Source organism: Papilio polytes, unplaced genomic scaffold (assembly GCF_000836215.1).
Source record: "Papilio polytes unplaced genomic scaffold, Ppol_1.0 DF822289.1, whole genome shotgun sequence".
Taxonomy (NCBI): domain Eukaryota; kingdom Metazoa; phylum Arthropoda; class Insecta; order Lepidoptera; family Papilionidae; genus Papilio; species Papilio polytes.
This window is the reverse complement of record NW_013526915.1, coordinates 143,817-155,431: the sequence shown is the minus strand read 5'-3', so window position 1 is coordinate 155,431 and position 11,615 is coordinate 143,817. Positions and strand designations below refer to the sequence as shown.

Genomic DNA, 11,615 nt, shown 5'->3' with positions numbered 1-11,615 from the left:
CGACCTGCAATTTGTCTAATTTGTTTCTAGAATAAATCTAAAACTAAACTAAGACGGGTTGTGAATTAATTTTAAGGCAGTTTATTGCAGTTTTTATTTTTAAAATATCATAAAATGATATCAACATCTTAAGAGTAACATTGATAAATAGAACATATACATGCTATTAAATTGTTTCAACTTCATACTAAAAATATTTACATACTACTATTGTCAAAATTATTGTCCCTTTATAATGTCTTATTATAGTTTAATAATATTTCACTTGCATTAATTCAAGTAATACAAAAAGAAGAAAATACAATGGCTACAAACAACAAATCAACTTATAAATAATTTTTATATTCTAAACAATATTATTATCAAATTTATATTTAAGCAACGAAAATTAAGCCAGATAACTTACTTTCACAATAAATACATGAATTACATAACTACATATGTTATTTTAATAATTGTTAAAAACTTGGATACACCTTACATATAAATACAAGTATTTCACTATAAATTCTTTTCATTCCTTAAAAAATAAGTACGTATCTACAATGTATTTGAAGTCCAAAAAAACTCCTTTCGTTCTACTTTTTTTTAATTATACATTCCATGAGCCGAATACATAACTTTACAACTATCCGGAAGACAAATTTATTATGTTATACATTAAGTTTACAGTCGATCCAAATATAATTTCATAGTATTGATTATTCTTCAATTATTTTATTGAAATAGAAATTATTAACTAATAAGTTATTGTCACTTTAATACATGATACAAGGACATATATCCAATTGCCTACGACTAATATCTAAAATTCCATTATGTATAATAAAAATAACGACTTAATATTTATCAAGTATATAATATTTATTAAATAGTAAATGCATTATTGTCGCCATTTCTATATAGGCTGGTTTTATTGTCCCTTTTATAATGTAAAAATTAACTAAATAAGAAATTAATAAAATATGGTACAAGTAACTTAATTTATAATACCTTCAGAGTTTCAATATAAAATAAACATTCAACTTAAGATTTTTTATGACTTACATTAAATTAAATAATATTATAAAATTCTCATACTCGTAAATTCTTATCAAATCCAGAATGATATGGCAATCATGATATTTTGATTCACGATATATTTTAATCATGAAATACAAGTAAATTATTGTCCCTTTATTTATTGTCTTAATTTAAAATTATTCTAAAGCTGAAGTATAGCTTCGTAACTTCTTCATAAATGCACATAACATTTCAACATTAAAACGTATTTAAAAATTGTTTACAACAATCTCAAAATATCACTTATGATCTAAAAAAAATTCAACAGCCATTTTTATATCACTACCTAAACTGTTACAATGCGATGTATTTAATTATATAACAATGTGAACTGCGCAGTAGGTAATGAATATTGTTAGAGAAGGTGTAGAGAAAGGGCTTCTGTTGTAGACAACGAAATGCCGCGGTGGTCCGGAGGGTCGAACTTTTTGTCTCTCCGTCCGCTGAGCGTATTCATTATGTGAATTGTTAGCCCCATATGTATTTATGTTGTAAAAGTTGAGAGCATTGTTGAGCTCCGCTTGACGTAGGTCAGCGTCTAAAGTGTTGTGGTTGGTACGATCTGGTTGTTTCTTAAGATGTTTCTTCGGTGGTCGTGTTGTTGTGGGACGAGGTGTGGTCGTTGTAGTTGTTGTTGTTGTGGTGGTGGTGGTTGTGGTTGTAGTTGTAGTCTTCTGTGGTGTTTCTGTTGAAGATAAAAAAGATTCGTTAAAACAAAAATGAATAATTTAATAACGTTTTAATATTATACAAATCAAATTAAATGTCCAATTTAATCCATCTTTATTAGTCAAAGTTAGTCTATTTAATTATTTATAATATTTAATTTAAGGGTTCGTGAAATAAATCAATAGTCTTTAACATGATTAATTGTAATGTATTGTTACCTTTTAAATTAATTGTTCCTTCTGCTTTTCCATATCCATTGATGGCTGCACACGTATATTCACCGAAGTCCACCTTCTTAAGGCGCGTAATGGTCAGGTTCATTCGTATTCCGTATTCGCTCACGACTTCCTCGGATATTATGTACTTGGAGCTATTCAGTAACTTTCCACCTATGATTAAAAAAGAAAACACTAATGTTAGAACCTTATTACAGTGAGGTGTAAGAAAGGAATCGCTATGGGTACATCGATGTTATTCGACTCTTAATTAGAATTCAAACTTAACACTCAGTCAATAGATAATATACTAGTTGTTTCCGTGCGACTTCATCCGAATGAAATTATGAAAACTTGCTTCCTTGATGTTGGCAACAACTTATGGTCTCTATCCCACCATATCCAAAATATTTACTCCCCCTCCCCAAGTTTAATGGCGTTAAAATATATAGCCTAAAGCGTGAAGCAAGTGTAGGGCTTTTTATTAAAAAAAAATTATTCATAAATATGCTGTAATTGCTGACATCTTAGGCAAGAAAGAAGCGTGTGTTTACGCTTTATTATAATAGTATAGATTTGTGATCAGACTAATGACTCTAAGTCTGCGATTTAGTAAATAAGAATACGCCTTATTAAAGTTCCAAATAAATAAAATGAAATCACATTACGCATTAAATTATTTGGTTCAAGTGGATTCCTCAAGATCTTGTTCAACCTTTAAATGTCAATATTTGTGTCACGAAACTCGAGTAAGCACTTCACGTGTGAAGAACGAAAATAAACATATAAAAATTCAATCTGATTAATTCACATTTCACAAGTAGGATACTGGTCTACGTAACTTGAGTGAGTGTAATATGTAATTTATTTAGTCATTTTTGAATTAAATTTCGTCAATAATTTAAAACATTAAACGTAACAATTAACATGATTGTGTTTTTTTCAATAGAGAAATAGTAATTATCTTTCAAGTTCAAACAAAACATATTTACTCTCATTCTCTTAGTAAAAATGCACGTAACCATTTTTTATACACAGCTGTTTTGTTAGTGTAAACCCACATTTATACATTATTTGAACTTACCAGACTGTGATTTCCCTCGCTGCCATGTCGTGAGCGCCCTGGGCGAGGCTTCTACGTAGCATTGCAATGTGACCTGCATGTCCGTCGCCCGTAGCACCACGGGACTTGCCACGCGGATTACAGGCGGAACTATATGTACAGGATGTTATAAAACAAAATGTATTATATGAAATAAATTTAATATCTACAAGTAAAAATATATAAATAACTTTAAATTTGGTTAAATACTTTATCATGTGAAAATTATGACACATAGAGAAGAATTATTTTACTTTAATCTGCAGATATAACCAAGTTAATATCTATAATTAATGAAATTATACGTAACAATTATCGAAAACCTAAAAACTTACATAGAACAGTGACTTCGTATCGTCGACTTTTAGTAGGAGGGATGCCATTTGCGGCGATGCACAAATACGTCCCCATGTCCTCTCGGCGTAGACCTTTTAGCACCAGCGTAGACCCAACGTAGCTGTATACCACTATGTTACAGAAAAATGTTACATTAATAGTAGTAATATTGTATATAAATCTGTACAAAATTTTACGAAATCTAAAGCATAAAATTGAATCGAAGTTATTGAGACAAACCTTGCAACTTGTATGTTATTTAGATCAAATGATCTAATTTTTTTTTTATTGCAAACGATTGAATAAAAGGTATTTTACCAATAGAAAAAAATCCATAGGCGCTTGCTATCGTGTTTGTTGTTACACAACGTAATATTTTCGTGCCACACGCTGATATATTATCAGACCGATATCAAATATATGAATAAGGATTTAAGTTTAATTACAAAGGAATTCATGATTCCAAGTATTGGGGAAAAATAAAGAAATCTTCGAATTTCTTTCGAATTTAATTAAAATTCTTACTCGGTATGAGTTATAATTTTAATAAACAAGCATACTTATTAGGTACTAGTAAAAATGTAGTGTATATCTGAAAATTGTAAAGAAAACATTTCCACCATCATCGTCATCATCATCACTATACGTCCCCACCGAGGAGCTCGGAGCCCACGCTAAGTTAGAGTGATAAGGCCATAGCAACTACATTTGCGTTGCTTTACTTCACACATATCTTTGAATTTCTGCGGTGATACAGGTACAGTTTGCATCACGATGTTTTCCTTCATCGTAAGAACGCCGGGTAATTATATAGATATGAAAATTCAAAAAATCGAAAATCATATTGGTACATGGCGGGATTCGAACCCAAACCTGTACATTACAAATCAAGTGCTTAAACCACTAAGCCTCCGACGCTCTCACCACTATAGGTAAAATAAAATTACTTTTAAATTCACCTTAACTCAGTTTGTGTATCGACATTTACCTACTTAATTAACTCGGCACTGCTAATCTCAGTAGCAGTTTAATCAAAACATTGCGAAGGCATTTGAGTTTAACGGTTGCTGTCAAATTAAATTTAAATGGTAGCAATTTATAACTTTATTATAGCACACGACCCCCGGAATCCTAAATCTCGGTCGCTCGCATAAAACACAGCTACGTACCTACTGCGAGTACTTACCGCGTATTATATAGAAAGCGGCCTCTTGTATGGAATTGTATTTTATTAACGGGTTATAAAGTCGGTATGCGACAGGCCGTTGCCAACTTGTTAAATCAGACGACACATTCAAACCAGAAATCCGGCTTTGTTATCGTACGAAAAACTTTTTCTGCTTAATTACGTTGGTTCACAAAGTTGCGTATAGCACTGAGACCTACAAGTCAATTCGTTATTTAGCGACTAGGTTTTACCCGCGACTTCGTGCGATTTAAAATATTTTTTAAATCGTAGTAGTATGCGAAGTATGCGCTTTTTTCTATATGTGTATTTCATCGATATCAGTTAATCCGATTTGATACGTAACAAACATCCATCCATCCAAACTTACTAGTGGTATGATCTCTAAAGATAAACATTCAATTACGAGAGTTTTTTATATTTCTCCTTATTATAAACTAGCTGTTCCCGTGCGATTTCATTAGTATAAAATTATTTTATTGTTTACATGTGTCAAATTGTCAATTACAATTGTCAAAATGACATGACATGACAAACCTTGGCAATTGCTTCCTTGAGTTGACAGCAACTTATGGCCTCTTTCCCACATTAGGGTTTTTTATCTAAAAGTTTTACCCCCTAAGTTTAATGACGTGAAAATATATAGCCTAAAACGAGACGTAAGTGTAGGGTTTTTTATTAAAATAATAATTAGTCAAGAATATGCTGTAATTGCTGACATCTTAGGCAACAAAGAAGTGTATGTTTACACTTTATTATAATAGTATAGAAGTATAGATATCAGTTAAACTTACTACGGATTAAAAAAAATACAATTCTGTAGTAGTAAAGTATTATACTCGTATATTGGAATGTAGCAAATTAGAGTTTGGCATATATGCACTCGACTTTTATAACAAAGAAAACTTCCGATGAAAGAGTTCCTTTGTACACGCTATACTCGCATAATATTCCTCATAACTTTGTTCAGATTATTCGACTTCGTTTCGCTGTAGAAAATCAAAAGATAATTCCCGATATCTATCTCAATATATCTATACAAAAACTATTCAGAGCGAGGTTAACATTCCCAATTATTCTATGAACTACAAAATATAAAACATAACCTATCTCAGTTTGCAGTAAATGTACTGCGGGGTTTGTATTATCTAAATTAAAAGATTAAAACAAAAATAGGTCAAATACGCCTTTATTTCCAAGGTTTCTAAATACGAATGCCATTTTGTACCTAATTGTATATTCATTAAGCTTCATTTTAGATTAAACGGGAGTAAAAGACAAACACACGTGTGTCTAAATGACTAGTTACATAATCGTTTAAGCCCTCGTCTCCTCTATTCGCAAAGGGTATCTCGACCAAACAATAAAAGGTAGCAATCTTATCGAGCCGATTTTCCATTAGTTGTTCATTTAATTTCCTGACCAAAATCCGGATTGCTTCATTTTGTTTAAGCAGTAATTGGGTTCTTAAGAATTTTTTTCAACGGAAATGAATTTCGGTCGTTTAGAGACTTGGTAAATTAAAAATGTTGACAGAAAGTTTTATCTAAAAACTCTGCGATATTATACAAAAGATGTTCACTAAAGTTTGACAGGAATGCGACTTATTTCAAACACATAAAAACATTTAACAGTACATTAACCAACAATAATATACCAAGAAAAAAGTGTAATAATCTACTCGTATAAAAAATATTGTCTTGTGACACTCCATTTTCTATTCTACTAGAGTAATTTGGCTAAGATCGCGGGATATTTATATTGTATTTTCAGTCTTTCCAATATCTTGAGGCAATATCCTAATAAATCCCATAAAACTCCAATGTTTTAACCGCGCGGGCACCTGCGCCCGCTCTGGGCGGCTTTGAATGTAAAATTAGTCTTGTTTCTTTTTACCACTTAGTCGAGTCTCTTCGTTGTGAATGGATTTCAAAGGAAAATTGACGTTTTTATCCCGTTTTTACGATGCACATCAGTTACTTTATATCTAAATGGATGAAGGCTTTATCAATTAATTGACGTGCTCGAGTTTAGATACTCTTTTTTATTTATTACGCAATTTCACATATCTAAAGTATATTCGAAGAATTATATGTTAATGTTTACGTACATAAATAAATTTATTTTCTTTGTAGAATCTTAAATTAATTGCCAAATAACACTGACCTTTGTTTTCTTTACCGTCTTCATCCCGGAATACGATATTACGACCTTCATTCCTCTTCCACGAGACAGTGGGACCGGGTACTCCTGTGGCAGTACAGCGTAGCGCCACACTGCCGCCCTCTGGCGCACTAGCCGCTGAACCATCATCATCCGCGATATCTGGCGGTATCACTACAGACAAGTGACCCATCTAGAAGTAAAATATCACGTTAATTTGACGTTTTTCCATACGTTTTATGGAACTAAGTAGATCTTCAAGTCATTTAATAGTAACTTTACCGGTTTCTTAGTGTCTAAATAAAACACCACTAAGGGAGAGTTAGTCTCTCCCCGTAGTAATCATAAAACGAGTCTGTGTAAAGCGGTAAAACTAAAAAATTGTTAGAACTTATATTATGAGACGAACAGTGTTTATATTCGTTTTTGCCTTTCACACATTTATCATATTCGCTAATGAACGTAATTAAATTGACTACGTTATAAAACTGACATTTTTAATGATTCAAATTACGCTGTTTACATTTTAATGAGAATATAATCCTTAATCAGTTATCAAGTCAATGACCCGTGAAATGTTTAAATGCAGTAGACATCACGAATGACTAGATTTCTATTTGAATCAAAGGCATTAGGTCGTTACTGCACGTCACGATGGCGGTAGACAAAGGGAAACATTCTCGTTAAAGCATCCGACCGCCTCGGAATCGCTAACTTTGCTTTTAATGATGGCTATTTTATTGCAATCAACGTCTTTCAGATAATTGCCTCTACTTTTATGACACAATCACTTTTGCCGTTTTTAAAAACGTCCTCTTTCTCTGAAGTCACTTAGGCAGTAGTTGATTGGATATTTTCATCGAATACAATTGTATTATGGCAACATTTACGTGTTATTTATATCATTGTATGTGTTTTGTATCTTTTTAATAAAATGTTTTCTTAGAAGAGAATTTAGAAATATATTACTTAAAATTTGGGAATTTCATTTTAAAGGCAGATGTATGACTCTGTCTGAATTTCATTGCATAGTACACAATAGAGAGACTTTGACAAAATTCCAAGTGCGCTCCGTGCTACTACTGAGCCCCGTCCAGTATTTATTACTTTATACATCTCAATATAAAGCCTATAGTTTTCAGAGTTGAAATTTTTGAGGTTACAAATGAATTAAAAAAAAACAGATTATGTCTTCGCGATACTAAGCAAATCTTACTTCTTACTAATATTATAAATGCGAAAGTTTAGATGGATGGATGGATATTTTAATAAATACTCTAACTCTAATGAGTTTGTAGCCTAAAATGCTGAACGAATTTCAATGAAATTTGGCATAGATGTAGTAAATAAATAGTCTGGAAGAACACTGTTGTTTTTTTTAATTCCACACGGACTGAGTCACGGACAAAAGACTAAACAAATAGACTAATAATGTTAAACACAAAGAGACAAAATTCAGTATAGATCACTTTTAAAATATCATTTTACAATTAATAGCGCACAGTTTCCCTTATTATAAGTTCATGAGTTTACAATGTCAAACCAATCATTGAGAATAAGATATCAGACTTTCAAGAAATACGATAAAAATCCATAATAAAGCTATGCGAGCCGTAGAGGAGTATGTTTGCACATCAGTGGTCCGGCTTTGACAACATTCCTCGCGAGCGCGCTGTCTGACTCTACACGGTGGGTCAGATTCCCTCGAGGAAATATGCCAAAGTTATAATTTCCTCATGGAAATCTAACAACGTGTTTTTAACACAGTTAACACAGGAAGCTGTATACTTGTAGTTGAATTCTTTTTCTAGAAAGTCTGATAAAATGTATATCGTTTTCACCTTATTTTCCTTATTCCATTTAGTGTAGGCAATTCATCTCTATATCGATCTATTGTACGCTAAGCTCTGTCAATTGGACTTCTAGTTTCATAATCGACGAGTATGTAATTTGAATTACCTGATTTTAAGTTACACAAAATATGGGGCCATTTTAAGAAATTAAACACGGATTAAATGGACATGTTATGCGACGAAACGAAGTGGACATAAACCAGAAAGTGTCAAGATTGAATGTGGATGGCTACAAAGGTAGAGGAAGATCGAAGAAAGTATAGATGGATTGTGTGAAAGGAGTGGATTGAGATATGACGGCTGAATATGCTGGAAGAGCAGCACATACTGTGCCGACCCTCCGTAAGGGATAAGGGCAAGTGGATAATGATTAAACACTGATTAAATACATAGAATATTTACATTAAATTGAACACGAAACACGTCATATCTAATTTTTAAAATGGAATTATTTACAACAATTTAAAAACGGTCAATTGACATTTAAGTCGTAAATTAAAAAAAATAATGTTATTAGATTAATAAAAATAAAATTGTAATCGAGTCGGCAGCATCAACAGGTAAGTGAGTCATTTGTTTCCTCTAGAGAAACATTAGTCTTAAGTCAGGTCATGACGTGAAATGTAAGTTGCGACGTGAGCTGGGGAACGGAACGCGACATGGACGTTCAAAAATATCCACGTTCATTTGTACATATCATTCTGATTTTCGAGTTGCGACGTAACATTTGTTAAAAACATTATTCAAATTTCTACCGGGAATTTTAACTTAACCTCACATTCATAACATGGTGAATTTAATACTATTGAAGTATTTTAACAACAAAATGTTTTACGTCGAAATGAAGTTAATAAAGATATTTATGTCATTACTATTAACGAGTCAATGACTATGTTTCATAATATTTTATATTAAAATTCCTCTGAAAATTGCTTTTATTCCTTTTTAAAAACCCTTTTAAATGAAAGTACATCTTTTTCGCGTACATTTTATTTACTGCAGCTTATTTAAAATAGTATCGGATAGTAAATCGATATATTTAGTTACAGCATCCAATAACATGGATTTGAATGTATTAGGCTATGTTGTATGCTTTTTCCAGGCTTTGGCGATTCATTGACGGCAGCACGAGCCGCCGACCAATTATTTAGAGGTCGATTCATCTGACAGAACGTCATGATGGATCACTGGTCACTGTGTGCTACGCCGTAGGCCCCATACTTTACTTAAAAAACCGTTACCCTATATTCGACGCTGTTATGCAAATGTTTTTATCTTACCATCATTTGGACTGTTTTTTTTACATTGTAATATCTAAGTTTACCACCTGAAGATTGTCAGTTTACCTTTTAGTAACCGTCAAGTTGAATGTACCAAGTTTAATTAGTAAGAATTTGATACTAGACTCTACTAAATATAAATATAGGAAACTTAAATAAGCAGCAGAAAATAATTCAACATTGTACAAAAAAGTCTAAACTAAAACGTAAGCTAAAATATTTTATACGCAAAGTTTCTTGTACGTTAATATTATGCTATTTCACGAGCGCTTTATATCTAAAGACGTAAGCATATTTCCCTAAGTTAAGATAAACGAAGGAAGAATGTTAAAGCGCTAAAGAGCTTAATTCTTGGCACCATAAACACATTCTTCGACACATTGTTTGCTACGGACGGCGTAGCTGAATGCTACGCCGCTATAGCTACGGCAAACATTTTGCTGTGACATCGTCGTGGAATTTTCTTACTCAAAGGAACCTGTTCCCAGGTTGTAAAATGTGAATCCCGAGAAACAATGTCCTTAACATAATTATACCTCTTTGTTATGGACATAACTTGCATTATATTCCAGTAATAACGACTTTCATAGACCCTTAACACGGATAAATATATTTTCTATTTAATAAATAGTTTGTGAGTCATTTTTTGCATTGCATTAGTTAATTATTTTCCCTTCACATTTCCACGTAAACATTTTAGGTGGCTATGCCCAAATTATTTGAAACGAGAACTTATTTCAGTCCAATATTAAGTTATAATATCTTATTATAATAAACCTTTTTTCGGTTTCATACGTACAAGTACTTACAGCTGTGTTTGGTTCAGAACGATAGCCGTACCCGTGTCATCTTTGACCGTTAATAGGCTTTGTATGAAAAGCGGACGGGTTTTTCTATTTTTCGAGAAAAAACTTACATTTCTAAATAAAATTCTTAAAATAAAGATAATCTTTGACACGTAACGAATATTATTTTACATACCTATTGTCCTGATTATCTGCAATACCTTGATTGCCAAAGAATAATAAACAGATGAGACAATTGCTCTGGAATATATAAAGATAATTTTAATAAACTGAAACCTAAAAAGAACCTTAGGTAGTTAGATGTCCTTATGTCGTGTTTCTTTTAATGCAGTACAAAATAATAGTTTTTATTTATAATTATAGTCTTTACTTAAAATGATTATTGTATAACTTGACCATAAAACACGATAAGTGTTAAAAGCTATCACTTGAGTACGGTAAAGTGTCAAGAGGATCCGAGCAAACACAAAGCACTTCTACCCACACTGTCTAATGTTGGAAGGAAAGACTGATTGATACTATCGGAAGAATGCCGTGACATTGTCGAGGCGACGAAAGAATTGATGGAACGGCTAAAAATAATAGCGTCGTATACATTTTGTACATGTATACTTCTATCTGTGTGTGGTGTGTGTACTGAATTGTGAGTTGTCATTACTGAAACATGTAGACAATAACAAAGGGCATAAGTGTAATAGAGAGGTTTTGTTTAAAAAAAACATACCGCAAACTGTTATAAGATACAGCAATTCACTTAAAACAAACTAAACGAAATGTATCATGAATCGAGTATCGGTCTGGGCACAAATTCGGACTGTAAACATTTCGCAAACGGACTTTAATCCCGGTCATAAAAGTAATCCGGTCATAAACTTACGCGACGATGGACAACATAAGGGTAGGGATTTACTCTAACAAAGATTTCGAAGTAATTAAGATAAAA

The 11,615-nt window shown here is 32.2% G+C and overlaps 1 protein-coding gene across 1 annotated transcript in view; it reads right to left on the bottom strand.

Annotated features, from left to right (window-relative positions):
* Positions 1-1,048: 1,048 nt before the first annotated feature.
* LOC106106234 (lachesin-like) overlaps positions 1,049-11,615 on the bottom strand; it is a 21,208-nt gene continuing 10,641 nt past the window's right edge. Inside the window, exons 4-8 of the mRNA XM_013286785.1 lie at positions 6,737-6,926; positions 3,384-3,515; positions 3,031-3,159; positions 1,950-2,120; positions 1,049-1,747 (exon numbers count right to left, since the gene is read on the bottom strand). Of these exons, the coding sequence (XP_013142239.1) occupies positions 1,377-1,747; positions 1,950-2,120; positions 3,031-3,159; positions 3,384-3,515; positions 6,737-6,926 (993 nt within the window). The 3' untranslated portion in view covers positions 1,049-1,376. The remainder of the gene's footprint in view (positions 1,748-1,949; positions 2,121-3,030; positions 3,160-3,383; positions 3,516-6,736; positions 6,927-11,615) is intronic.